The sequence below is a fragment of the Ahaetulla prasina genome, chromosome 3, assembly GCF_028640845.1.
Source record: "Ahaetulla prasina isolate Xishuangbanna chromosome 3, ASM2864084v1, whole genome shotgun sequence".
In the NCBI taxonomy this organism is placed as follows: Eukaryota; Metazoa; Chordata; class Lepidosauria; order Squamata; family Colubridae; genus Ahaetulla; species Ahaetulla prasina.
Genome location: NC_080541.1, coordinates 186,569,773 through 186,597,462, shown reverse-complemented (window position 1 = coordinate 186,597,462; position 27,690 = coordinate 186,569,773). Strand labels below are relative to the sequence as shown.

The window sequence follows — 27,690 nt, the reverse complement described above, 5'->3', positions numbered from 1 at the left end:
TTTTAGGGCAAAGGACTCTCCTCGCCTTAAGCCTAATGGGGCTACCTGGGGTCTAAGTTGAAGGAAATAGGGGTCCCTTGTACTTGCCCAGGCAGTCCTTGAAGACATCTTGAACTCGTTAAAGAGAATGTCTTTCAGGTTACAGTCACTTCTGTAGATGCCAGTCACTCCCATGCCCAGGGCACGAAACCAGTCTAGTCCCAACAGACTGGGCAGAGTTCCTTCGACGATCGTGATGGGCAGGGTCTTCTTGTGTGGACCGTACTCGACTCGGACGGAGGTGGTCCCTCGAACAGGGATGCGATTCCCCTGGTAGTCGTGGACTCGTAGCCGTTGTGCTTGCAGGTGGCGCTCCGCGACGGACGGCAGCGACTTCGCCAAAGTGTCCCAGGACATGATGGTGATCGCTGATCCCGTGTCTACTTCAAGCCGGCACCGTACTCCCTCTATTTTTGGCTTGGTGAAGATCTTCTTCTCCACTTTGGTCGAGGCGGCCTATGACCACAGTTGTTTGGTTGGAATCCAGCGCCTTTTTGTTTGAGCCAATCGGGTCGCCTTGCCGATTCCGCTCTGATTGGCGATTTGAATTTTCGGCGGGAAGGTTGGGCGCTCGACAAACTTGAGCTAGGTGCCCTTTCTTCCCACACCGCCGACATATCGCGTCTTTAAACTTGCAGCGTTGGCGCTGGTGTTGACCCCGCAGCTTCCGCATTCGTCTCGGTCCCCTTTGTCGCGTTTCTCGGTCGGCAGACCCTTCCTCATCTTCACCGTCGGATTCGGTCTGAACCTCCTCCTGGTGCACGGAGTTGCCTTCGCCGCCTTCTGTGGGACCGGCTTCTGCAGTGTCTCTGCCACTTGGGAGGACATTTCATGTGCTCTGGCCGTCCAGGCGTTGGCCAGCGTCAGGTTGCTCTTTGCTAGCAGCCGTCGCCGCAACGGATGTCTTTGACCTCGGATGAGTTGCTCGAGGAGCACCTCGTCTAGGTCACGGTATCCGCAGTCCTTGGACACTTTTCTTAGGGCGGCCATGTAGTCACCGATGGATTCGCCTCCATCTGCCTTCGCTCTCAATTCAAACCGCCGCACGTATTTGGACGGCGTTGGTGCGTGGTTTTTAGTAAAGTCTGTAAAGTTGGCCACGACACCGACTGCAACGGCGTTGGCTCTGCCAGGGCTTCCGCGATATCAATGACCTCCGGACCACAATGGCTTAAGAAGTAAGCCCTTTTTCGGTTATCTGGAACTCCTTGCAGTTCGTTGGCTTCTAAAGCTTTGAACGGGTCATACGTTCCCCATTTCTCTTTAGCCGGGTCAAACGGTGCGGGCGGAGTGTAACTGGCCATCTCCGCTTTTCTGCCCTGGGTTTGCTGGGTTCGGGTCTATCGTGCTTCAGCTCGGTTCTGGTTCTCCTTAGCCTCGAGATCCCACCTTCGTCGCCAATGTTATATTCGGGAAGTAACGAGGCTGGAGACCAGGGTAGTGACAACAGCTCTTTAATATAGGGTGAACCCAGCAACAGGCTGGGGGAAAAACCTCTCCTTTTATACAGTTCTGCTGGAGGCTTCGTCCAATCAGCAACGTGCTGATTTCCCGCTCAAATATTTAAAGGTACAAACATGAATACATAACACTTTTCATCCAAGAAGATTCTTCAGTTCTTCAAAATGTTTTCAAAGAAAAAAGTCCAATTGTCTTTTGGAAAAATTACCTTTAGGGAAACCATGATTTGAATGATTGAGAATCTCCATAGATAGTCATCGTGCATCTTTGTTTGTATTTGATTCCTATTTTACACAATCTGATTCAACAATCTAATTTTACCTCACTATGATACACATCAATTAATTTCCAGATATAATTGAATACAACTCTGTTCTGATAGAACTCCTCTATAATTCTGCTCCAAATGGTGGGAAGGAACAGACAGAGAAAGGAATAATAAGATAATGGAATCCAAAATTGTTTTTTTAATTTTATCAATCTCAAAATCAGCTAGCTGATGTTTATTGCAAGATGAAGATTGTGGAAGAAAACCAATCACATAATGGCAGCTTTATTTTCTGATGTTCTAACTTCATGGATACGTAATTCACATTTAAGTTACTACAGTTTAGGGAAACTATAACATAGAACTATCTGTTACAGTACTGACATTTTTGTTACTGATTTGTGCACTTGAGATTCATACAGTTTGAATCCTCTGTGTGCTAGAAACCTGTATTTACTGATCAGAATTTTGTTTACCAAATAAAAGGAACGCTTTGTTCTTTATGACATTTCTTCTAGAAGTAGAACATTTCTTCTGTTTTCAATTTATTTAATTTGTGGATTACTTTTAATAAAACGCAATCATATCAATTCTCATTCTTGGCTTCTGTTTTTTGATTTAGACCTTTAGGTTTGTCACACTGTTTCCTTCGTTTTAATATATTTTTTTCCAAAGTAAACCAGACATGAGACCATCAGCAGGTAGATGCTATTCCTACATTGGATTATATTTCAGGAAATAATCCCCTGCAAGGGATTTGTATTCCTTGCCATTCTTTCAAATCAAATCTTTATGTTGCTTCCCAGTACTCTTCAACAATTCCTATGCACATGCAACAATTCTTTATGACTAAATACCCAGTTAGGGTCCTGAAGTTAAGCATGAGAGAATCAGTTCTAACAACAGCAGAGAATGAAATGCTGGCCAGGATTGAGGGAGATAGATTATGAGAACCTATGATCATGATCATGTGAAATAAAGAATGAATAGTAAAAAGCGGTTTGAAAGAAGTGTTGTAAATATTTTTAATAGATAGTGTGAATTCTCCCTTTTGATCGTTTCTGTTCTCTTTGTACATATTGTTTCTTAGTTTGGGAATAGATTATGGGGTCCTTCATGCTCTCTGAGGTTAATGGTTTGCTTGCAGATGTTTCATTATCAAACTAATATCAGTGCATGATAGATGCACTGATAGATGCAGTGCAAATAGAATAGATGCTCTGTTCTGATTATAGTTTTACCATACTGCTTTTTTATGACTGCTTTTTGTACTTTATGTCACTGTAACGTAAGAAGGGCGGTCACAACAGTATTCTATATTGTAATTTCTATCAGATTGCTATGGCAAGAATAGAATAGAAATAGGAATAGAATAGAATAAAATAGAACAGAACAGAACAGAATAGAATTTTTTATTGACCAAGTGTGATTGGACACACAAGGAATTTGTCTTGGTGCATACGCTCTCAGTGTACATAAAAGAAAAGATAGATTCATCAAGAATCATAAGGTACAACACTTAATGATAGTCATAGGGTACAAATAAGCAATCAATAATAGGATAGGCAACTATAGTTATTTATTATGAAAGGAAAGTAAGAACAGCTAGCTGGGTGAAATAGCTGTGGATTTTTTAGTTGTGATAAATGATTTTTAGTTAAGTTTTACTGGTTTTTTTTAATAATGTAGAAAATCAACAGAAAAGCGACTATCATTTATAGCATGTAAAATACTTTTTAAAAAAAACCCAGGAGCAGATTTAAATGTGTAACAATGTTTTACAGTGTAGTAAAAAGAACCTTAAAAATTATAAATAATAGTTGGGATTTTTAATGCTATCTTTACTTAAGATAATGATATTTTGTATGAATCTGCATCAATTTCTATGTTGAATTTTCATTTGCGGATGTGGGTGGGTGGGGATGCTGAAGATGTTGTAATGTGCCTGCTGACAGATTTCTCTCTTTTCAGGGTAAAAGAAGTAAATGAAACTAACAAACGAGTAGAACAGGAAATCAAAGTGGCTATTTTTACCCTCATTAATGAAATCAATAAAAAGGGAAAATCTCTCTTACAACAGCTTGAGGTACAATTAAATTTAACAGTGAACATAATGTGGGTATCGATGTGTATTATTCTTTTGATTTAAATGACCTTTTAATAGCTCTTTTCTTGATATACCTTGTTGTCAGTGGCAACAAACTCAGTTTATATTTCTTTCCAGTTTAATCTGGTCATAGGAAGATTAGAAGCATCCATTTTCCCTTGGAAGCAAAAGTCTGGAGAATTTTGTTGATTTAATTTATAGTTTCTCCAAAGAAGTTTAGAATCGGATTAGTTTATAAGTGTAGCGTATAAACATACAGCAGTTTAATTCAGTCTATACAAGGTTTAAGATATTTGTTTTTCCCCTTAAGATTCAGTCTCCACCCCAAAATTGAAAATGCTAGCCTCTCTAGTGGAATAGGTGCTCTGAAATCCAGAAAAAGTGTTCTGACAAATGACCTCTCTTTATCGAAATGATAGCTTGATTTCGTTGGTTTTGGCTTAGCACCATTAGGGTGTAGTTAGTAGCCAGAAAAGTCCAGGCTAACTTGGTGAACTAAACTGAATATGAGAGTAGGAATGCAAAAAAATATAAACATGTATCTATTGTCAGTAAAATACTAAAAGGGCTAGAGACGGGAGGAATCCAATTCCCTTCTTTAAAGAGGGTGGAATTGGAAAACATTGGAAAGAGTTTGAGATCTGCCCAGATAAAAATTCTAAACTACCATTCCCACTTACTCAGAAACTGCTGTTGGTTGTGATTCTCACAGTCTTTGTGGGAATCTGACAAGAACATTATATGAACTCATCCAGTTGTAACATTTAAAAAAAAATATATAGTTAAATGTAGTAGTATGATATATAAAATAAAACATAATATTAACCTCTTCTTTAGTGTTGTTTGGAGATCTCCCTTTCTCAATATGGAAATGGTCTTCTTTCATTAGCTATCCTGTTTCTATGTCTGCAGAGCCTTATTCAGGAGCAGGTTAGCTAAAACTATTGGTTGCCACTCTACATTAATGCAAGTGCTGAAGAGTTACACCACTAGTCACTTTGTTTTACTACTACAGCAATTTTGCTCTACCCACTACAGCAGTTGCCTTATTCTTATTTTCTCTTTTTGAGTGTGGTTGAGCTGAGTTCTTTTTCATTTAATTTTTACTCAGACTTAACATAAAATTTTATTTCTTCTTCATTATGGTCCGTGTATTTATGCTACATTTTATTTTTTTTTATCTTCTATGTATATCCTTAGTCTTGACTGTGACTTCAGGGGCCACACTTAGAAAATCTGCTGTTGTGAGAATACATTGCCCTTACAAGGCAAGGATTGTTATAAAGGTGATTCCTGTTGTAAGGGTTTTTGTGAGGGGTTTTTTGAATAGGCTAATAATAATAAATCATCTAGACTTCATATGTTTGAGAATACTTTCAGAAATGAATGTGATAGTTGTCAGTGCAGGCATTTAATACCTTTACTATCTTTTACTAAATGTTAAATAAATAAACTTATAGAGGACCCGGTCTGGTCTGGTCTGGTTTAGTTGTTTCACTAATTGCCAGATCTTTTTTTTGTCACTATACTATTAATAAATGAATCAAGATTAAGGGTGCTGCTGATCTTAATATAAGAAATGACTCCAGACTGCCACTATCATAAAATGTTGTCGTAAACACTATTATCCGTATCTTTGATTTCCAAGAACCGGGTAACCATTTCTGTATTCACAGAAATAGTTATAAAGCATATTTTTTCATCATTCGATCTCCACTCCTTTATTATCCAATTTGCTCAGTTAAAAAAAAAGATGGAAAAAAAAAAGCAGGAATTAAATTCAAGAGATGTTGATTGCTACATCCGTACTGATTCATTTATATTTCTAGTACTATCAGCATTTCCTATTAGAGAAAATGAACCGGGAGTGAGCATTCCCAGAAAACAAAGTGTTATATCAAAGTGTTTGTACAGAAAGGCCATGACGTCTGTTAATCCAGAGCAGGCAACATATAAATTTAATCAATAAATAATAATTTGGGTTCTGGAACAGATACTGCTATAGTATGCTAACTTCTTGATACTGTTCCTTCTGACATCTCTTTTTGAACTTTAAGGCATTTTGTGGACTAGGACTGCTATTGGCCTATGAAAGGCATATCAGAAACAACATTCTGGGGAAAAAAGGGCAAAGCCAGAACAATTACTACATTAGATTTAGCTAATTTAATTTGTTTACTGATTTAAATTTAAAATATGATTTCTTCCTATGTGTTTAATAATTTTCCTATTCTTCCAGTTTAAATACTACAATTTAATAGCAACATTTGGAATTCAAAGGAGCTTCATGTCATTTTTTTTTCTCTTACCAGTGTCTTAGCCTGCTTTACCTCTTCGATGTAATACTTAAAATACTTCTGTTGATTCTTGGATTTTTGAAGTTGTCTGGCAACTTTTCTTAGACAATTGGACCTTTCTTCCTCTTTTGGAAGACAGCTCTGTCCCACTGTGCAAAGGAGTGATAGAAGAGGGTTATTATGATTGGCTAGTACAGTTTGAGATTTCACTCTTCTCCAAAAAGTGATGTGTTATGTTAAGTTTTCGGGATGTCAGCGTTTTTATTATATTGAAAAGAATTCTTAAAGCAAATGTTCTCTCATCATGAACGCTGAAGTCTTGTTTACTTCTGAGAAATAAAGTTACTTTTAAGTCACTTTCAGCTCCTGGTGACTTCAGGGCCACACATTCATTCAATTCTCTTGGCAATAAGATGCTTTCCACTGCTTGCTTCCGGAATATCTTTTTAGCTTCCTAGTCTGGTATGTAGCTTTGAAATTCTTGGCAGTGTCCCATCTAGGAACTAACTGAGTCCAGACCTATTTAGGTTTCAAGTCAAAATCGGCCAAGTGTTGCCACCTGCTAAAACATTTATTATAACATATTTTTAAATTTGTTTATCTTCAGTTAAATAGCAATCATACCAAACCACACTTCTCATTGGTAGGATTTTTACATTCTTATGCATGTTAACATAAAAGCTAAATGAAGATTCTTCGGAAACTTCCCCCATCAATTCAGGTTCTGAAACTTAGTTGAAATTTATCAATGATTATTGCAGAATTTTCATTACTACTTGAACTTTTAAATGTAGCAATCAACTGCTGACTTTTAAACTATCTTTCTTAGTGACAATCACATTGGTATAACAGCCCGACAAACTATATCTTGTGTATTGATCTTATATAAAATTCCACAAAACAGTTCTTTGACCTGATTTAAATTTTACAAAAAACACTTTTAAAAAATTCCATCTCCTCATTAAATCAGCTTGCTGACCACTCACGTATGTAATGCAGAAATCGTTGGGAAGATCAGGTTACTTACTTGCAGCTGCAGTTGTAGTAATCTGTTCTTTTCTTGTTGTCAGTGTCAGTTGGCACAGTTGCTAACCTTTCTCAATGAGGGCCTGCCAATATACTCAACTATACAATGTTTCTTCTTGCGGTTTGATGTAGAACCCTAACTGAATAAACAAATGTGTAATAAAAAACCTGTAGTTATAGGGAAGCAACCTGATTTTCCTATTTAAAACTGTTTAAATAATCATAAACATTCATTCTAGAGTAAAGTAAAGGAACCAGTTGCAGAAGCCACTTGACTGTAATTCTAAGTATTCTTCTTTCTCGTGAAGTCTTATTAAAATCTTTGCCTGTGTTGAGTGCAATATGATGTATTTCAGATCTCTTACTAGTAATATTTTGCTTTTTTGGATCTACCAGTATGTGTTTTGATTATATCTTCTTTTATTTTTAAGTTTAGGACAGACTGCAGGATGGGACTTAAAAGAATATTAATAAAATTGCTCAGGCAACACCTCCCCCCCCTTGTCTAGTTGAAACATCTTCTACAATATTGAGTAGATAGATCAGAGCAGTGTTAGAAATGTTGTGCTAAGTGTTACAGTAGTTTATTTTATATCCACATTCTGTCAGTTGAATTTTTTAACTTGAAACTAGAAGGCCATCAATCAGTATATTAATCTTTGTACTTCGTACTAGATTTCTTTCCCTCAATTTAATACCCTAATTTTGCAATACAAATATTACAAACCAAAATATCTGGACAGGATCAGAAACTAGACTAGTTCATTTTGAATAAAATCTCTTTCAGTATCATTGATATGAATACAATATTAGTAAAATTATAGAAAACAAATATTCAGCAGAAGATAAATGAGAAAGAAAGCATGATTAATATTATGCTGAATGATAAATACTTTTTGAGACAGAGGTAGAGTAACAGTCACTTACCATAACGGGTTTGAGTTTCATCAGAAAATGTTGAGATTTATTTAGTTTAGATCCAACAGTGGAAAGCATTACTTATCCTATATTGTAAAGTTGCAGATTCTGAAGAATGACTTGAAATACTCTAGGATTTTGATGTTGCAAAAATAACTTATACTTTCCACTGAGAAATCATAATTCTGTCCATGGTATCGACCATTGCATTTCTTAGAAACGTGGTGTACTTCACTCTTCCTTTAATTTTAACATGATTTTCTGTTTTAATTAAGAAACATCATTATAAAGTCTATTCTATAAAATAATTGCTGAACTTATTTTTAAATAAGATATTGTAACCACTTGAGGATGCTTGTTTTATTCATTGCTTAGCAATTGACACATACAGAATTTATTCATATTCTGTCAAAATACAGGTGAAGGGCTAGATTTAGCACTGAAAAACCATTTTTCTAAAACAGAATAAGTGTAATGAAATTCATGGTGTAATAATGATGGTATGTTTTAGTACTGATCTTCAATGTACTTTACTTTGAACATTTATTAGCTGCCAGAACTATACAAATTTCAAATATAAAACAGTAAAGGTGTAAGTAGATGGTATTATTAAATAATGAGACTGATGAGAAAGATTGGGTATTTGTAACTAAAATTAAAAGAACAGATGTATTTTGTTACACAAAACTTTAATATTGTTATTTCCAGATTTTAGAGTTGGGGCTTAATTGTTTCACTCATGTCACTGTATCTGTGGGAGTTTGCCTAATGAACTTGATTTGTTAGTGATCTCTATCAAAATATCATTTTGAAGTGACATAACAATGAGATTTGCTGTTTAAAGAAAGTTAAAATTTCTGAGGCCCACAATAATGTTTGGATAACATTATTTTTGATAATAAGTGGTATCATTTTAAAATCGAAATCTTAAAAAACAACACTGAAAACTGCATGATCAGAAGACAGATGAAGTTGAGCTTGTCTAAATTAGACTAGTGCAGTGTTGGCGAACCTTTGGTGTTCTCGCGTGCCGGCCTGCATGGCGGAAGTGGCACGCAAAACTGGCCTGCAACAAATGCACGCTGGTCAGCTGGCCGTCGCACACGTGGTGCCGGCGACCCCGGAAGAACGGCGGTCCATCGTGCATGCACGTGACGTCAACCCGGAAGGTTGGGTGCTGGCTCATGCATGTGCGATGGACCGCTGCTCTTCTGGGATTTGCCGGCACCATGTGCGTGACGGCCAGCTGACTGGCACGTGTTTAAGCACAGGAAGGCAAAGAGGAGCCGGCGAGGCCACGCATTCGTCGCAGGATGGTTTTACGTGCCACTTCCAGCACGCGTGCCATAGGTTCGCCAACACTGGACAAGTGTTCAGTTTGAGTTTCGTTTTAAATGAAAGTGGATATAACATTAAGGCACACAAAGCCACATTTTAACTGAATTACAATTACACCTGGTCTTGCAGGTGAATCTGATTTAGGAATATTTAGGAAAGCATAATTGTTATGCATATAACATAAATTTCCATGCTGCAATTTTTTAAAAAAAGCTTTGTATTATTAGAACACTTACAATCTCTCAGTACCTGCTAGGTCTCAACATTGCAATAAAAGGCTTTATTGCTGTTACGTATTTTTAAGTGATTCAATATGTGTGTATTCTCTCTGTTCAGACTGTGACAAAGGAGAGACAGATGAAATTATTACAACAACAGAATGATATCAGTGGCTTATCAAGGCAGGTGAAGCATGTGATGAACTTCACTAATTGGGCCATTGCAAGTGGCAGCAGCACTGCATTGCTCTATAGCAAGCGACTGGTAAGAAAAATCAGATTTTATTGTTGCAGTTTGGCTATAAATTCTATTCTTGCAATAAAACCATATTATTATGAAAATCTGTATTTTTCTTATTCTGCAGTCTTGAAGGTAAGTTCCTCTAAATGAAATTTTGTTTTTTCAACATAATACTTTGTATTTCAATTGTTGATATATTTGGTTCATTAAAGCTAAGGTGTAAAATCATAATCCAGGATTTTAAGAGGTTTTAAATGCTGAAATAGGATGATATTCTTTTTCTAGCAATTTTGTTTTCTCATCCGTAATCTATACCCAAAGCAATTCAAGTATTACTATCATCAAGCTCAAGGTTCCATCCTTCTGAGGTCGGTAAAATGAGGACCCAGATTGTTGGGGACAATATGGTTACTCTGTAAATCGCTTAGAGAGGGCTGTAAAGCACTGTGAAATGGTATATAAGTCTAAGTGTTATTGCTAGTATGCAGGGGTAGCCAAAACGTATCAGATTATATGTTTTATTTTAACATTTATTTTGTAGTGGAACTTTTAATAAAGGTAAAGAAACTGATTAAAAACTAACATACATAAAACGTCAGTATTAGTTGTTTTCAGAGCAGAAGAAAAAATCTTGCTAGTTCATTATTCTCAGAGTTATACGCACTTGCACAACAAATTTTGTTTCTCTCCGTTCATTATCTGAATTAGATTTGAAGATGCATAGAGAGCTACAGAACGGAGAGAAATTTATCAGTAGTATCTCCTGATAGATAGGTCTGTGAATCTAGAATGGGAGGGGTCCTTGGTGCTCTTTAAATTTGTTGTCTTGCAGTTTCATTATCCAAACTAAGTAACATCATCAGTGCTAGTCATTATCAGCTCTGATGATGTTACCTAGTTTGGGTAATGAATGGTTTGCAAGAAAACAACCAAGCTCAGAGAGCAGCAAGGACCCCTCGTGTTAACCCTGAACTACAGGTAGTCTCCTTTATTAATCTAGAATGTGTTGGTATTTTGATTGAAGATTCTGCTCAGTGATATGTGGGCAGCAGGGTGATGGTTTACAAGGTATTCTTAGAGATCCTAGTTTGCAAAGGGTATGTTAAAATAATTGGAGTAAAATTGAACCTTGATTAAGCTTGTGGCTCCCTAGCCAAAATGAGCCCATGTGATTGGTATTGTTAAGAAATGGCGCATGTAGCATAGGTCTGGCAAAGGCAAAACCTATTTTGCTCATTTTTTATCCTTCTAAAATGTGTTTTATGAATGCCTCAGCTGACTAAAGCCATATGGGCCATGAGAGTCGCTATCTCTAGGCTGTATGTTGACTACCATGGTGTATGGAATATGGCACCTCTCAGGGCCAGGCCTCGCCATGGTGCACTCCCCAGGTATGGCGAGCCCTTGGACTGGGCTCGACAGCACATATGAATATAAAAAGAATATATGATAATTAGGATGAATTAATTATTGAAAAGAAATAAAAATAGATATATGTTACATCTTTGTAAAACTAGGAGCATGTAGTGGGATTGAATGGCAATTTGAGTTTATGGGATGAAGTTGATAATTACACACATGGAATTGAAGACGTTTCATTCTGAATGATCTGGAGGAAAGTCTTCTTGTAATATGGTTGAATGAAGATGGAATTACAGTATATACAAAAAATGCTTAGACTACCCAAAAACCCAAAATGGAAATGGTGATTATTTCATATCTGCTTAGGAAGATATGTATTAAATTCAATACATGATTGAAGTTTAAATCTGGTTGTGCATAATGTGTCAAAGAAATAAATCAAAAAGCATTATTTGGTTGGTTAGGATGAAAGATTATAAAGGATAGAAGGTTGTGGAAACCTTCTGAATGTGGGAAGGCTATTTTTATCAGTGTATTGGGAAAAGGGTGAGAAAATAGAGTATAAGGAAAGTCAAATCAATCAATCAGTATAGAGCTGGAAGGAACCTTGGAGGTCTTTTAGTCCAACCCCCTGCTCAAGCAGGAAATCCTATATCCTGTCCAGTCTTTTCTTAAAAATGTCTAGTGAAGAAGCACCCACAACTTCTGATGGCAAGCTGTTCCACTGGTTAATTGTCCTCACAGTTAGGAAGTTTCTTCTTAATTCCAGGTTGCTTCTCTTCTTCATTAGTTTCCATCCATTGTTTCTTGTCTTGCTTTCTGGTGCTTTGGAAAATAAGTTGACCCCCCCCCCCCCACTCTTCTTTGTGGAAGTCCCTCAAATACTGGAATATTGCTACCATGTCACTCCTAATCTTTATTTTCTCTAGACTAGCCATACCCAGTTCCTGCAGAAGAGGACTAGAGAAAGAGGAATCAGGCTCAGACATACATAACCAACTGTTCAAGAAATTAGTATCACAAATGTCAGGATTAAATGAAAAGTTCCAACTACCACACAAGAAAGTATTATATAAAATACAGGGAATAAATGCAGAATTAAAAAGTGAAATTATGATAGAGTAACACACACGAGATATCAAAGTTAAAAGAAAACTATATGAAAGAATTATCTTTTTTTCTAATGTCTAATTATTCCAGTTTCTAATAAGAGTTTCATTACTAAGATCTTAAATTGCGTTAAGGCTTCAGAGGTATACTTTATAATTGGAAAAAAGCTTATGGAACAGTTGTCTGAATTGTGTAGCAAGTGTGAGAAAATTCATCTGTGTATGACACCTGAAAGGATGCTGTTATTCCCTTACAGAAAGGGAGAGGTAGCAACAGTGAATGCAAACAGTGTTTATGGATTATTTTTTTTAACCTTGACTGATAAAAAATGAGAGCAAATAATTGAAATTGGTAGAATGTTTACTAAGGATAAGAAAATGGATGGAGAAGTTTTTACGATGTGCAAATGAAGGTAGATAGGTGGCTTGGGTTCTTTTAATAAGTGAAAATATCTGTGTGCAGGAGTGTGCATTCATCTACTTTATGCAAAGGAAAAATTGGGTATGTCAGAGTTATTTACAGTAAGAGGCATATGTGGTAGAACAACAAGAAAAAGGAATGTATGATTGAAGAATAAACATTGACTACAAAAATGAGCAGAATGGTTTGTTTCTTGTACAAGAGGAGGAGGATTGAATCTCAGAACAAATATAAGAACAAAAAAATGAATTGATTGGGAGGGAAGGAAAAATGGAGAAACAGGTAGTTGTCTAGAATTGATGAGAGCCTTAAAAAAAAGAAAGGTAAGAAGTGGAAAGAAAAATATATATAAAAACAGTATATGGAAGCAAATTGGTTTACAAGGACAGACAAACGGCAAATAGTGTTGTTTAATTAGATTCAGTTTTTTTTAAAAAATCTTTTGCCTTTAATTTCTTTTTATTTATTATTTATTTTATTTAATCAAATTTTTATACTGCCCTATCTCCCGAAGGACTCAGCCCGATAAAAATACAAATATAATACAAGATAAAACACTAATTAAAAAACTTATTTAAATAGGCCAAAATTTAAAATTACAATTAAAATGATAAAACCCCATTAAATTAAATTTAAGATTAAAATTCTAGTCCAGTCCTGCACAAATAAATAGATGTGTTTTAAGCTCGTGGCGGAAGGTTCGAAGGTCAGGAAGTTGACGAAGTCCTGGGGGGAGTTCATTCCAGAGGGTGGGAGCCCCCACAGAGAAGGCCCTTTTTCTAATCACTGCTTATTTTTTTTCTACACTTCATATAATGTTGCTTATCCAAGAAGGGAATAATAGCGTTGATGATGAATGGCGCTAACTTATTGCAATGAAAGGGAGGCTTTTCATAAAAGTACTGCCCTTTTTAAAAATCATATGTCTCACTGTTATTAATTAAAAATAAGAGTAAAGTGTAGCATGTACTGACCATATTTTTGTTGCTAACCCATTGGGGGGGAGGATTTTTTTTGGGATAATCTTCTATTCAAAATTACCTGGTTTCTTTTGAGACAAAGTAGTTTAATTTCATTGATTATCTGGTTTTGAACATGGGTTCAATTCACGTTTTACAAAATATTAAGAAAATTATTCAATTTATTTAAAAAGCATATGGTATTTATTATTTAAAATTAAATCCTCTTATATCATTCTTTAACATTATTGATATGAATATGAATATATTGATATGATATGAATTTTCTTGTGATGAATCAAGAAATCCTTTCATCAAAGTATATAAAGTGGAAATTTTAGCTTATCTTACAATATAGATAAAAAAACTGAATTTTTTCAATGTCACTTGTTTGCAAATAGCTTATTTTTAATTTTTTTATGCTTTGTATAACAGTAATGTGAGATTATTTGCTTTGCAGATCACTTTCCAGCTGCGACATATTTTAAAAGCACGGTGTGATCCTGTTCCAGCTGCTAATGGAGCAATTCGCTTCCATTGTGATCCTACATTTTGGGCGAAGAACGTAGTCAACCTAGGTAGAGCTTTTCATATTTCTGACAGATTTAATGTGTAAAAATTTGTAAGTGTAAATGGCATGTTCTCTATAGTATTCCTTATAAGTGTAAGAGACTTCCAGTAAAATAAGGTTTGTTACTGGAGCTGTTCATATGGGGACCTTTAAGATTGAAGCTATCCTTCAGGAGAATGTGCAGATGTTCTGTGCATCATGACAGTTAATATAGACATGATGAAGTGTAACTTACTTACGTAGGTCTGGATTTAAACCAGTGATACAAAAGCAATCACAACCCCGATATGTTTCTTTTTCTACCCTGTTTGCTTGCCTTTTTTCATGCATTTCTTGTAACAGGAATATTTTCCTTTAGAATAAATCTTCATTCATATGGTAATTGACCCATCTTAATAATAGGTAGCAATGTTTTTCACAGAAAAGCAGTGTGAAATGAGATATATATATAGTAGTAGCAAGAGGCATGACAATTGTGGAAGAAGAGAGTGTTATTTGAAAAAAAATTGAAAAAAAATTATGGAGGTATGGTGTATTACATAATTATATGTTCACTACCTTCTACTTCTAAGAATATTAAAAAGACAAATATTTAATTATAGGAAAGTAATTTGGACTTAATTTCTAGCATATCAATTATTGTTGGGAAACTCAGAAGTGTTAACTATGAGGCCACCTACAAGTGTATCAAAATCTTCATATTCTAAAAAATAATCAAAAATAAGATTCAAAATAACTCTTTTACTTGCCACAGGCAGAAACTTTGTCTTCCTTTATGTCTTCCCTCCCACCAAACAAGATATAAAATATAAGGTTTACAGGAGCAGATGTTCTCTTTCAAAAAGAATTTTCTTTATTGTTCCTTTCTTTGCAACCCTTGTATTTGCAATATAAACTCTGAAGTAATGGAGTGGAGACTCTTAAAGGTAAAATTCTTTCAACAAATTGGGGGTTGAGCCAAAAGTATGAGGCTGTTGGCATAGAGACATTGTCGTTTCCAGTGAAACTACAGTGAAAAGAAAAGTCCAGGGGAAATCAGGCTGGCCTTCTATTATAGCCCTTGCTTTTTTCTATATATAAAACAAAACCAAAAACACATTGGTCCATGTATGCCATTTATATCTTCTCAACATATATCAGATAACGTATTTTAAGTGATTCAATATGTGTATTATTCTCTGTTCAGACTGTGACAAAGGAGAGACAGATGAAATTATTACAACAACAGAATGATATCAGTGGCTTATCAAGGCAGGTGAAGCATGTGATGAACTTCACTAATTGGGCCATTGCAAGTGGCAGCAGCACTGCATTGCTCTATAGCAAGCGACTGGTAAGAAAAATCAGATTTTATTGTTGCAGTTTGGCTATAAATTCTATTCTTGCAATAAAACCATATTTATTATGAAAATCTGTATTTTTCTTATTCTGCAGTCTTGAAGGTAAGTTCCTCTAAATGAAATTTTGTTTTTTCAACATAATACTTTGTATTTCAATTGTTGATATATTTGGTTCATTAAAGCTAAGCTGTAAAATCATAATCCAGGATTTTAAGAGGTTTTAAATGCTGAAATAGGATGATATTCTTTTTCTAGCAATTTTGTTTTCTCATCCGTAATCTATACCCAAAGCAATTCAAGTATTACTATCACCAAGCTCAAGGTTCCATCCTTCTGAGGTCGGTAAAATGAGGACCCAGATTGTTGGGGACAATATGGTTACTCTGTAAATCGCTTAGAGAGGGCTGTAAAGCACTGTGAAATGGTATATAAGTCTAAGTGTTATTGCTAGTATGCAGGGGTAGCCAAAACGTATCAGATTATATGTTTTATTTTAACATTTATTTTGTAGTGGAACTTTTAATAAAGGTAAAGAAACTGATTAAAATCCATGTCTTATATATTCATTAATAAAAAATATGACTTTGAATCTTTTAATATAAACAATACAGAGTCCTTTTTGCTCTCTGAGCTTGGTGGTTCTCTTGTAGACATTTCATTACTCAACTAGGTAACATTGATAATATTACTTAGTTGGGTAATGAAATACCTGAAAGCAAATAGCCTGTTCTGTTTCCCTTCCCCCAATACTCCCAGCAAAGAGTCCGTCAGAGGCCTTCCTTTTTTTTTTCCTTTTATTTACATAGATACATGTCCTGGCCACGTCTACCCACGGGCCTGCCAAGTTTCTGGAGATAACGAGGAAATTATAGATAAGGCCAGAATTACTCACGAATATATTCTTCCCTCCATGAATTAGCTTGCCCCAAATTCATTGCTTTGTCCGAGACAAAAAACCAGGAAGTCCCGCCTCCTATTTATAGTCTCTGCAGATGTCACTGCATGACAATTATGACTTGGCTTTGTCCCAACTCTTCCGCTGCTGCGCACGCCGATCAAGCCTTCGTAACCTTGCGTCCCTCCAAAACTGTTCTTGGGGCGTTGCCAAATCAGAAGAAGGCCCGGGAGAATCAGGCCTTGCCGACCCCTCCCTTTGAGTGGGTGCCAGGGAGGGAGAGGGCTCAAGAGAAGCAGGGCTTGCCAGGTCTTCTCCCTCATTTTCTGAATCATCCGAGTCCAGGAGTCTGGGTCCAGGAACCTGGGTCACAACACTACCCTCACCGCAGGGCCCTTCCCCCGGGGCTGACGATCGGGATGCGGTCGGGCTGGGTTCTGCTCATGGAAGGCCTGCACCAGGTCAGGGGCATGAACGTCGGAGGCATCTACCCAGGAGAAATCAGTCCCGTATCCCTTCCACGCGATCAAATATTGGAAACGACCCTTTAGCCAGCGAGAGTCTCGTACGCTGTGGACTTCGTATTCCTCAGATCCGTCCTCAGCGACAGTGACGGGTGCTGTTGGGCACCGAAGGGGACTCGGTGTGGCCTCAGGAACCAGAAGGGACCGGTGAAAAACGGGGTGGATCCGCATGGATCGTGGCAGGGTCAGTCGGTAGGCTACCGGGTTGATGACTGCCTCGACAGGGAACGGGCCGATGAATCGGTGGTCCAACTTCTTTACCGGGCGGTCGGACGGGAGGTGTTTGGTGGAGAGCCACACCGGTCTCCAACTGCCAGCGGGGGCGTTGCCCGTCGGGAGCTGGTCCAGGGACGTTTGTAGTCCTCCTTTGCCCGATTCAGCTGCTGACGTACCAACTGTTGGACCGCATGCAATTCCGTCAGGAAGGTCTGCGTTTCGGGAACAGGAGAGTCCGGTGGTGCCAGAGGGAAGAGCCGCGGATGGTACCCCACATTGGCAAAGAACAGGGTCATCTGAGTAGAGGTGTGCTGAGAGTTGTTAAAAGCAAACTCCGCCAGGGACAGGTAGTCGGCCCAGTTGTCCTGTTGCTGGTTGATGAAGCAACGGAGATACTGTTCCAGTATACCGATGACCTTCTCTGTACCCCCGTCGGTCTCCGGATGGTGCGATGACGACAGACATACCTGCACCTCCAACGCGGCCATCAGGCTCTTCCAGAAGCGGGCTGTGAACTGAACTCCACGGTCCGAAACCACCCTGTCCGGTAGACCATGGAGGCGGAAGATGTGCTGCAGAAAGAGACGGGCCGTTTTTGCGGCTGTGGGCAGTCCGCGGCATGGGATGAAGTGTGCCATCTTGGTGAGCATGTCCACCACCACCAGCACCGTGGTGAACCCAGAGGACGGCGGCAGGTCTGTCAGGAAATCCATAGAGATCGCCCCCCAGGGTCTGTCGGGTGTCGGCAAGGGCTGGAGGAGCCCGGGAGGGGCCCCCGTGGCGGTCTTGGCTTGCCGGCACGGTACGCAGGATGTCACGTAGGCATGTATATCATGCCGCACTCGGGGCCACCAAAAGGTCCGTGTCACCAGGTGGAGGGTCTTGAAGAACCCAAAATGTCCTGCTGCAGGGTTGTCGTGGCACTGGGTCATGACGAGGGCTCGGAGTGGTCCTGTGGGCACATATAATCACCCCCGAAACTTGAGTAAGTCCTCCTCCAAGGTCCAAGGAGACGCGGGCCCCACCTCCGCTCTCCTTTGCTGCGACCAGGCGTCCTGGCGCTGCGCCTCTCGCACCTGGGCCCGCAAGTCCACTGGCTCCGTGCGCGCCAAGGCTTCTGCCGCAGCACTGTCCGTGGAGGAAGGGGTCCTTGGCGCAGAGGTACTCTGGCTTGCGGGACAGGGCATCCGCCTCCGGTTGTGACCGGGGGGAATGTGGGTCATGCGGAAGTTGAACCGGCCAAAAAACAACGACCACCGGATCTGCCGCTGGTTCAACTTCCGAGCTGTGGTGAGGTGCTCGAGATTCCGATGGTCCGTTCGGACCTCCACCTGATGTCGGGCCCTCCAGATGGTGTCGCCAAGCCTCGAATGCAGCCTTGATAGCCAGCAACTCTTTTCCCAGATAGTGTAGTTGCGCTCGGAAGGTTGAGTTTCCGGGAGTAGTAAGCGCGGGAAAAAGTGTGCCGCCATTCGTCGGAGCCTGTAGCAGCACCGCTCCCAGAGCCACATTGGACGCGTCCGTTTCCACCACAAAAGGCCGGAGCGGGTCGGGATGCCTCAGGACGGGTTCCGTGTGAAGGCTTTCTTGAGGGCTGTGAATGCTTCTTGCTGCGGGGACCCCACGGAATGCAACCTTCTTCCTGAGGAGCTGGGTAAGTGGAGCTGTCAGTGTGGCGAAGCCGGGATGAAGGTCCGGTAGTAGTTGGCGAAGCCCAGTAGGCGCTGAACATCCTTCACCCGACGAGGGCTTCCCAGCTACACAAAGCTTCTACTTTACATGGGTCCATGGCTATGCCCTCGGGCGAGATGATATGCCCGAGGAATTCTATGGAAGTCCGGAAGAAGACGCATTTCTCCAGTTTCGCATTGAGTTGTTGCTCCATAGCGTTGCAGAACCAGACTGACGTGTCGAAGGTGGCTTTCCTGGACCGGGAGTAAATCAGGATGTCGTCGAGGTAGATAACCACGAACCGATCCAACATGTCTCGGAACACGTCGTTCATGAAGTGCTGAAAACGGCGGGAGCATTGGTCAACCCAAATGGCATGACAGTGTATTCGTAGTGTCCGTGATCGGGTGCCGAATGCCGTCTTCCATTCGCCTCCTTCTCGTATCCGCACCAGGTTGTAGGCCCCGGAGATCGAGCTTGGTGAAGATCGTGGCCTCCCGCAACCTTTCCAGTAGCTCCGGGATGAGCGGCAGGGGTAGCGATTCCGCACCGTAATGGCGTTTAGCCGCGGTAATCACAGCATAGCGCAAGTCCCTGTCTTCTTCTTCACAAAGAGGACCGGGCCGAGAGGGGACTTTGAAGGCGGATGAACCCTCGGGCCAGGTTTTTGTCCAGGAAGTCCCTGAGGCGGCCAACTCGGGCTCCGACATGGAATACAGGCGTCCCACAGGCAGTGGTGCGTTGGGCAGAAGGTCCACGGGCAATCGTCGAGGGCCGATGCGGGGTAGTCGGTCCGCCTCCTTCTCGCTGAACACGCCGGGCGAAGTCCGTCAGCTCAGGAGGCAAGGTGATGGCAGCGGTGGGGACGTTCTGGCCGGCACAGGTGTGGCGGATGTGATCGACGCACTGCAGACTCGGGAAAGAGATGGCGTTCCGCGACCAGGCCACCTGAGGATCGTGGGTCCGAAGCCAGGCCAACCCAAGGACCAAGGGAAAATGAAGGTCCGCCGTGACATAAAACTGGATCGCCTCCTCATGGTCCCCAATAGCCAGGCGCAAAGGCTGGGTGGCGAATTTAATGGGGCCGGACACCAGTTCTCGTCCATCAATTGTCTCTACCCGCATCGGAGGGCCCACGGGAACCACGGGGACCGCAAACTGGGTCACAAAGGCCTGGTCCATAAAGTTTGTTGTGGCCCCTGAGTCCACCAGCGCATGCGCCTGGAGCCCGTCCGACTGGTTCCCCAACCATATCCGTGTGTCCAGAATCAGATGCCGAGGGGGCCCAGAGTCTACTTCTGCAACGTCCAGTGGGGGCTTAGTATGTGCCCGACCTAGGGTTTCCCCGAGGTTGGGCCTGCTCCGCTTCGATTGGTCACGCTGTGATTCGGGGACGGCGTCGTGCCCCACTTCGCTTTCTGGGGCAAGAAGCGGCGGTGGCGGGCTCCCCACAGTACAGGCACAATCCCCTTGGCGCCTCGGTTCCGCTCCTGGGCTGTTAGGCGAGGTCTGGCCGCTCCCAACTCCATGGGCTCTTCCGCAGCGGTTACAAAACGTGGGCGACCCTGGGTGCTGGTGGTGCAGGAAGTGGGGTGCAGATGTCGACGGAGGGTCCCGGGGTGCGACGGGACGGTCGCCCGTTGCAGACGGGCATCGAGGCGGAGACAAAGGGCACCAAGTTGTCGAGGTCGCGGGCGCCTCCACGCGGGCCAGCTCGTCTTGCAATTCCTCTGAGAGTCCCTCCTGGAACGCGTCCACCAGCGCTGCATCATTCCAGTCAGAGTCCTGGCACAAAAGGCGAAATTCGGCGATGTACTCCTGCAGGGGCGTTTCCTTGACGGAGTTCCTTAAGGCGCCTGGTTGCCGTCAGCATTCGAACGGGTCCTCATACATGGTGCGAGGTGCTGCCAAAACGCTGTTGGTCCGCCAGCAGGGGCTGTCCTGGAGCAAGAGGGCGTGGCCCATCGAGCAGCCGAGCCGGAAAGAAGGTTAATCACGAAGGCCACCTTAGCCCGGTCGCCTGGGAAATCCTCTGGCCTCATAGCCATGTAGAGCTGGCACTGTCCCAAGAAGGTCGGGAACATCTCAGGCTGCCCAGAAAACTTATCCGCACGGTTATCGGGCACTGCGGCGAGGAGGAGGAGTGGGAGGATGGGGGGGGGCTGCAGGCACATTCCTGGCAGCAAGTTGGCCTGCCAAGTGAGCCACTTGCTGCTGGAGCTGTTGATTAGCCGCGTGTAGCTGCTCTAACTGCTGCTGTACCTGCTGCTGATCCATCTTTGGTGGAAGATGTTTTAGTCAGGTCTCGGACAAAATGTTCTGTTTCCCTTCCCCCAATACTCCCAGCAAAGAGTCCGTCAGAGGCCTTCCTTTTTTTTTTCCTTTTATTTACATAGATACATGTCCTGGCCACGTCTACCCACGGCCTGCCAAGTTTCTGGAGATAACGAGGAAATTATAGATAAGGCCAGAATTACTCACGAATATATTCTTCCCTCCATGAATTAGCTTGCCCCAAATTCATTGCTTTGTCCGAGACAAAAAACCAGGAAGTCCCGCCTCCTATTTATAGTCTCTGCAGATGTCACTGCATGACAATTATGACTTGGCTTTGTCCCAACTCTTCCGCTGCTGCGCACGCCGATCAAGCCTTCGTAACCTTGCGTCCCTCCAAAACTGTTCTTGGGGCGTTGCCAAATCAGAAGAAGGCCCGGGAGAATCAGGCCTTGCCGACCCCTCCCTTTGAGTGGGTGCCAGGGAGGGAGAGGGCTCAAGAGAAGCAGGGCTTGCCAGGTCTTCTCCCTCATTTTCTGAATCATCCGAGTCCAGGAGTCTGGGTCCAGGAACCTGGGTCACAACATAGCCAGGTTCAGAAAGCATCAGGGACTCCATAGTTCAACCCCAAGCTACATGTATTATTTTCTATTGAAAAAAATATATACTAATTATGTATTTTTAAAGCTTCATCCCTTAATGTGAAGTAATGTATACTAATCACAAACATTTCACTATTAACTTTATTTAAAGTACAAGCTTTGTAGTTAATAATACTTTCTCCTATTGTCTAGGTAATCTTGTTATTGAAAATAAACCAACACAAGGTTACACTCCTAATGTAGTAGTGGGACAAGTTCCTCCAGGAACAAATCATATCAGCAAACCTCCAGGGCAAATTAATCTTGCACAGCTTCGGCTCCAGCACATGCAACAGCAGGTGTTTGCGCAACAAAAACACCAGCAGTTACAGCAGATGAGGATGGGGCAGCCTGCAGGGCAAATCACACGCCAGGCAGGTCCACAGATGCTTCAGCAACAGGCAAGTCTTCAGACTCTTTAAATTAAGATACTCATATAAACTCAAAAGATCATTTTCAGGCATAGCATTTACATACATTTAAAGTTTATATAGGGCTACATTTTGTTAATTCTAATATTAGTGCAATGCAGTTTGTTCCCTTATGCAGAAGAGGAAAAACATGGGAAAAGAAGCTAGTGTTTTTCCTCATTCACAGAGCCAGGATTTTATGAAATTCATTATATTTTGTAGCCTCCACGGTTGATAAGTATGCAGACCATGCAGAGGAGTATGAATTGCGGTGCTTTCCAAGCTCATCAAATGAGAATGGCTCAGAATGCAGCTCGTCTCCCAGGGATACCACGCCACAACGGGCCCCAGTATTCTATGATGCAGCCACACTTACAGAGACAAGTATATGCTGTGTGCACATTTTGTTTTCCACCTTTCATTTTAGAAAAGTGAATCGGTTTGTTTTTTTTAAATAGTATAATTTAGCTACAAAAATGCTTTTCAAAATTAAAAGGATCATTTCTATTTAAGGGAGCAGATTGAAATTTTGTTATAAGAAATCTGAAATTAGACCCAAACATAGATTTCAAACATAAGGCATGCAATATTCATGGTTATAAGTTTACCATAATTTTTTATTGCTTTGATTGTTGGCTCTTACAGATTTGTTGATCCATAAGAGTTTGTTCTCTGATAAAGGAAAATTTGTATCTAAAAGCATCAGCATTAAATTACGAATGAGAAAATGTTGCTATTATTTTGACTTATTAAAAGTAACAGGTGAAAAAATGAATATTGCCCTTCTGTGTAACTAACTTAATGATAATTTCTATTTTTTTCTCTCCCCCCTCTTTTTAGCATTCAAATCCAGGACATGCAGGTCCCTTCCCAGTTGTTTCAGTACATAACAATACTATCAATCCAACAAGCCCTACAACAGCCACCATGGCAAATGCTAATCGTGGTCCAACAAGCCCATCTGTAGCAGCAATAGAGCTTATTCCATCTGTAACCAACCCAGAAAATCTACCTTCCTTGCCAGATATTCCTCCCATACAGGTAAGCATATTATATCAAAAAAAAAAGAAAGTTAATTGTTGCTGAAATTAACATTTTACAGCTTACACTGGAGTAAAATGATTTATGATTTGTATACAAAAGATAAAATCCAATCTGTAGGATGTCTTTATTAGAATGTCTTTTTTTGCACTGGAGACTGTAAGAATGACAAGATTTGTGTTTCAGTCTTCACTCAATCTTGAAATTTATTGCACAAATTAAACAATCCAAAGTTCATATCTCTCATGATCAAAGTTGTCTACAGATTTTATGTGTGTGTGTGTGTACCAAAATGTATGTACCAAAATCCAAAATGGCAAATGCAAATGCTGCTGAGATTCACCTTGTAGGGAAATAGATGGCATAAAAATTTAATAAACAAATAAATAAAATAAGCTATGTGTTCTCTATATTTTGACCTCTTTGGTATCAATGATTTTAAAATATACCTAAGGTCTTTTGACACTGATTTACATTTCCATCAAAACGGGGAATGAAATCCCCCCCCCCAAAACTCCTTTAAACGCCTTAAAAATATCTCCAGAATGTGAATGCATATCTGCTTGCACAGCATTGGGTTCCAGTCTTAGTTGCTCCATTAATTTTGGATTGACACTAACTACTATGCTGTTTCCTGAATATTTTAAAATAGAGACTTGATTGTAAATTACATATTTGCAAATTATTTCTATTTGCCAATTGTGCTAATTTGTTCTGGGACTTGGGGAAGCATTTCAATTTCTTGAAATTGGGTGTTCCCAATAGGGTGTTCCTATTGATGAGGGTGGTTCTATTGACACGGTAAGTGGGAGAGGCAGATATGGCGGAAGCGAGGGGTCATACCAAGTTTCGGGAGCGCGTGCTCGATGTCTGAAAGCGATCACGCTCCGACCCTTGGACTTCTCCGTTCCCGGATGGTCAGGACCCCCAGAGCCCGGGCCTCCGGTTGATGTTGTGCAATGGTCGGTCCGTGGTGAACAAAGCCCCCCTTGTTTGTGATCTTATTCAGGGGGGTTCCGCGGACCTTATAGGCATTACGGAGACCTGGTTGGGCACGGAAGGGGTGCCTCGTGGAGATGTGCCTGCGGGTTTCCGTGCATCCCATCACCCGGGCGCCCAGGGTAGGGGTGGTGGGGTGGCGGTTGTGATTAGAGAGAGTCTAGAGCCGAGGGAGACCACTGTGCCTCAGATTGCCGGGTGCGAATCCCTCTTTGTGAGATGGGGTCATAGGTGTCAGATGGTTTTGCTGATCGCGTACCTGGCTGCTTGCTACGTGACAGCTGCCCTGCCCGAGCTCCTGGAGGTGCTGGCCGGGGTGGCAGTTGAGACCCCCAGACTTTTAGTCATGGGGGACTTTAACTTGCCATCTTCCGGCCCGTCATCGACAGCGGCTCGGGAGTTCACGGCTTCCATGACCTTGGACCTGACCCAGGTAATTGATGGCCCTACTCCCATTGGGGGTGGCACTCTGGACCTGATTTTTCTCTCTGGTCAGTGGTTGAGAGATCTGGACTTAAAGGAAATAGTCACTGAACCTTTGTCATGGTCAGATCACTCTCTTCTTCGCCTGGACTTTCTGACCGCCATTCACCACCGCAGGGAGACGGAGCCGATCGTTGGTTCCGTCCCAGGCGCCTGATGGACCCGGATGGGTTCGGACGGAGCTTGGGCCATTTCCTGAGGGTCTGGCTCACGGCTCGGCCGAGGAACTTGTTGCGGCCTGGGAGCGGGCGCGGCGGGCCTTAGACCGAGTCGTGCCTTTGCGGCCTCTGACCCGGCGCAGGGCCCAACCGGCTCCTTGGTTCTCCGAGGAGCTGAGGGGATGAAGCGCGGAGAAGGCGCCTAGAGAGTTCCTGGAGGTCTAGCCGTTGAAGCTGATCGGACACTAGTGAAGTCCTATACTAGGACTTACCTAGTGGCATTGAGGAAGCGAGGCGTAGCTACGCCTCCTCCTCATTGCATCGGCAGATAACCGCCAGGCCGCCCTGTTTGGTGACTCGCTCCCTCCTTCATCAGGGGAGCGGGATGACCCGTTGCAGGGACGGGCTGAGGAGTTTAACGTTATCTATACGATAAAATCGTTCAGCCGGGATGGTCTGGACCAAGATTGCGGTGATGCGGGTGAGACGCTCGAGGGTGGTCTTGGCGACATTATTTGGGATGAGTTTGACCCTGTGGCTCCCGAGGACATGGACAGGTTGCTGGGTAGGTTGAATGCCACCACGTGTTTACTGGACCCGTGCCCCTCCTGGCTGGTGCTGGCCACTCGGGAGGTGACACGAGGCTGGCTCAGGCGATTCGATCGCTTCTTTGGTGGAGGGTGTCTTCCCGGCCGCCTTGAAAGAGGCGGTGGTGAGGCCCCTCCTTAAGAAGCCTTCCCTGGACCCGGCTGTTTTAGGTAATTATCGTCCGGTCTCCAACCTTCGCTTTGCGGCGAAGGTTGTAGAGAGTATGGTGGCATATCAGCTTCCCTTGCACCTGGATGAAACTGTCTATCTAGACCCGTTCCAGTCCGGTTTCCGACCCGGTTACAGCACGGAGACGGCTTTGGTCGCGTTGGTAGATGATCTCTGGAGGGCCAGGGATAGGGGTTGTTCCTCTGCCCTGGTCCTATTAGACCTCTCAGCGGCTTTCGATACCATCGACCATGGTATCCTGCTGCGCGGGTGGGGGGGATTGGGAGGGGGAGCCCCCGTTTCCCGGTGGTCCCCCCCCTACCCCCCCGCCCGGCCGCAGTCGGTGTTGACAGGGGGGCAGAGGTCGTCCCCGAGGCGCCTCACTTGTGGGGTGCCGCAGGGGTCGATTCTCTCGCCCCTTCTGTTCTTTATCTACATGAAACCGCTGGGTGAGATCATCAGTGGTTTCGTGTGAAGTATCAGCTGTATGCGGATGATACTCAGCTGTACTTTCTACACGAACCACCCCAACGAAGCTATCGAAGTGCTGTCCCGGTGTCTGGAGGCCGTCTGGTCTGGATGGGAGAAACAGGCTCAAGCTCAATCCCGCCAAGACAGAGTGGCTGTGGATGCGGCATCCCGGTACAGTCAGCTAAATCCGGCTGAACATCGGTGGCGAGTCATTGGCCCCGATGGAGAGGGTCCAACTTAGGCGTCCTCCTGGATGAGCGGCTGTCTCTAGAAGAGCATTTGACGGCCGTCTCCAGGAGAGCGTTCTACCAGGTTCGCCTGGTACGCCAGTTGCGCCTTTCTGGACGGGATGCCCTATCACGGTTACTCACGCACTCGTGACGTCTCGCCTGGATTACTGCAATGCTCTCTACATGGGGCTCCCTTGAGGGGCATCCGGAGGCTACAGTTAGTCAGAATGCAGCTGCGCGGGTGATAGATGGAGCCCTCGTGGCTCCCATATGACACCTATCCTGCGCAGACTGCACTGGCTTCCTGTGGCCTTCGGGTGCGCTTCAAGGTTTTGGTGACCACCTTTAAAGCGCTCCATGGCATTGGGCGGGTTATTCTGGGATCGCCTCCTGCGACCGAATACCTCCCACCGTCCCGTGCGCCCTCACAGAGAGGGTCTCCTCAGGGTGCCGTCAGCGAGGCAATGTCGTCTGGCGACGCCCAGGGGAAGGGCCTTCTCTGTGGGGGCTCCCACCTTCTGGAACGATCTACCCCCCGGACTTCGTCAGCTTTCGGACCTTCGGACCTTCCGCCGCGGGCTTAAAACATACTTATTTAATTGTGCAGGACTGAGCTAGATTTTAAATTTTGGGTTTTAAATTGGGTTTTATTTCTATTTTTAATTGGACGGGCTTTAGAATAAGTTTTTTAAATGTTTTATATTGTATTTATATTCTATTTATCTGTTTTTAGTGCCTGTAAACCGCCCTGAGTCCCTTGGGAGATAGGGCGGTATATAAATATGATTAAATAAATAAATAAATAAATAAATAAATAAATTTTTAACAGTTTGGAAATATATGGTTCTTTGTCTTCTATAACATTTATCTGGTCTCCCCGTGGAATTTATCAATTAGAGGTACAGATTGACCTAATGTCTCTGTAAAATTTACAACCTACTAATGTGTGTGAGATGATTTCAATTTTCTTGTCCCTGCATGGAGAAATAGACTCAGCTATAGAAAGTTTATTGTATCTGCCTTGAAGCGCAGATGGAAGAATGTTAAATCTAACTTTAAAGAATGTGATTCTCAGTTTAGGGAAAATTAGATTTAACAAATAAGTTGCTGGTTGCCATGTACCTTTGGTAATTCAAATTCTGGCATGTTGTGAAAGCCTGTTAACTTAAATCTGGAACTTGACATTCCTTATTTTTTTAATAATTAATTGCTGTAACCTAATGATTTTAAGAATAGTGTAAAGAGG

The 27,690-nt window shown here is 42.3% G+C and overlaps 1 protein-coding gene across 5 annotated transcripts in view; it reads left to right on the top strand.

The window, feature by feature from the left end:
- Positions 1 to 27,690, top strand: part of TRIM33 (tripartite motif containing 33) — a 72,275-nt gene that overhangs the window by 30,143 nt on the left and 14,442 nt on the right. For 3 of the 5 annotated variants that reach the window (XM_058175189.1, XM_058175187.1, XM_058175191.1), the window contains exons 6-11: positions 3,740 to 3,854; positions 9,791 to 9,937; positions 14,225 to 14,342; positions 22,050 to 22,297; positions 22,529 to 22,699; positions 23,147 to 23,347. In XM_058175189.1, the coding sequence (XP_058031172.1) occupies positions 3,740 to 3,854; positions 9,791 to 9,937; positions 14,225 to 14,342; positions 22,050 to 22,297; positions 22,529 to 22,699; positions 23,147 to 23,347 (1,000 nt within the window). The remainder of the gene's footprint in view (positions 1 to 3,739; positions 3,855 to 9,790; positions 9,938 to 14,224; positions 14,343 to 22,049; positions 22,298 to 22,528; positions 22,700 to 23,146; positions 23,348 to 27,690) is intronic. The other 2 variants (XM_058175190.1, XM_058175188.1) reach the window with 1 other exon arrangement.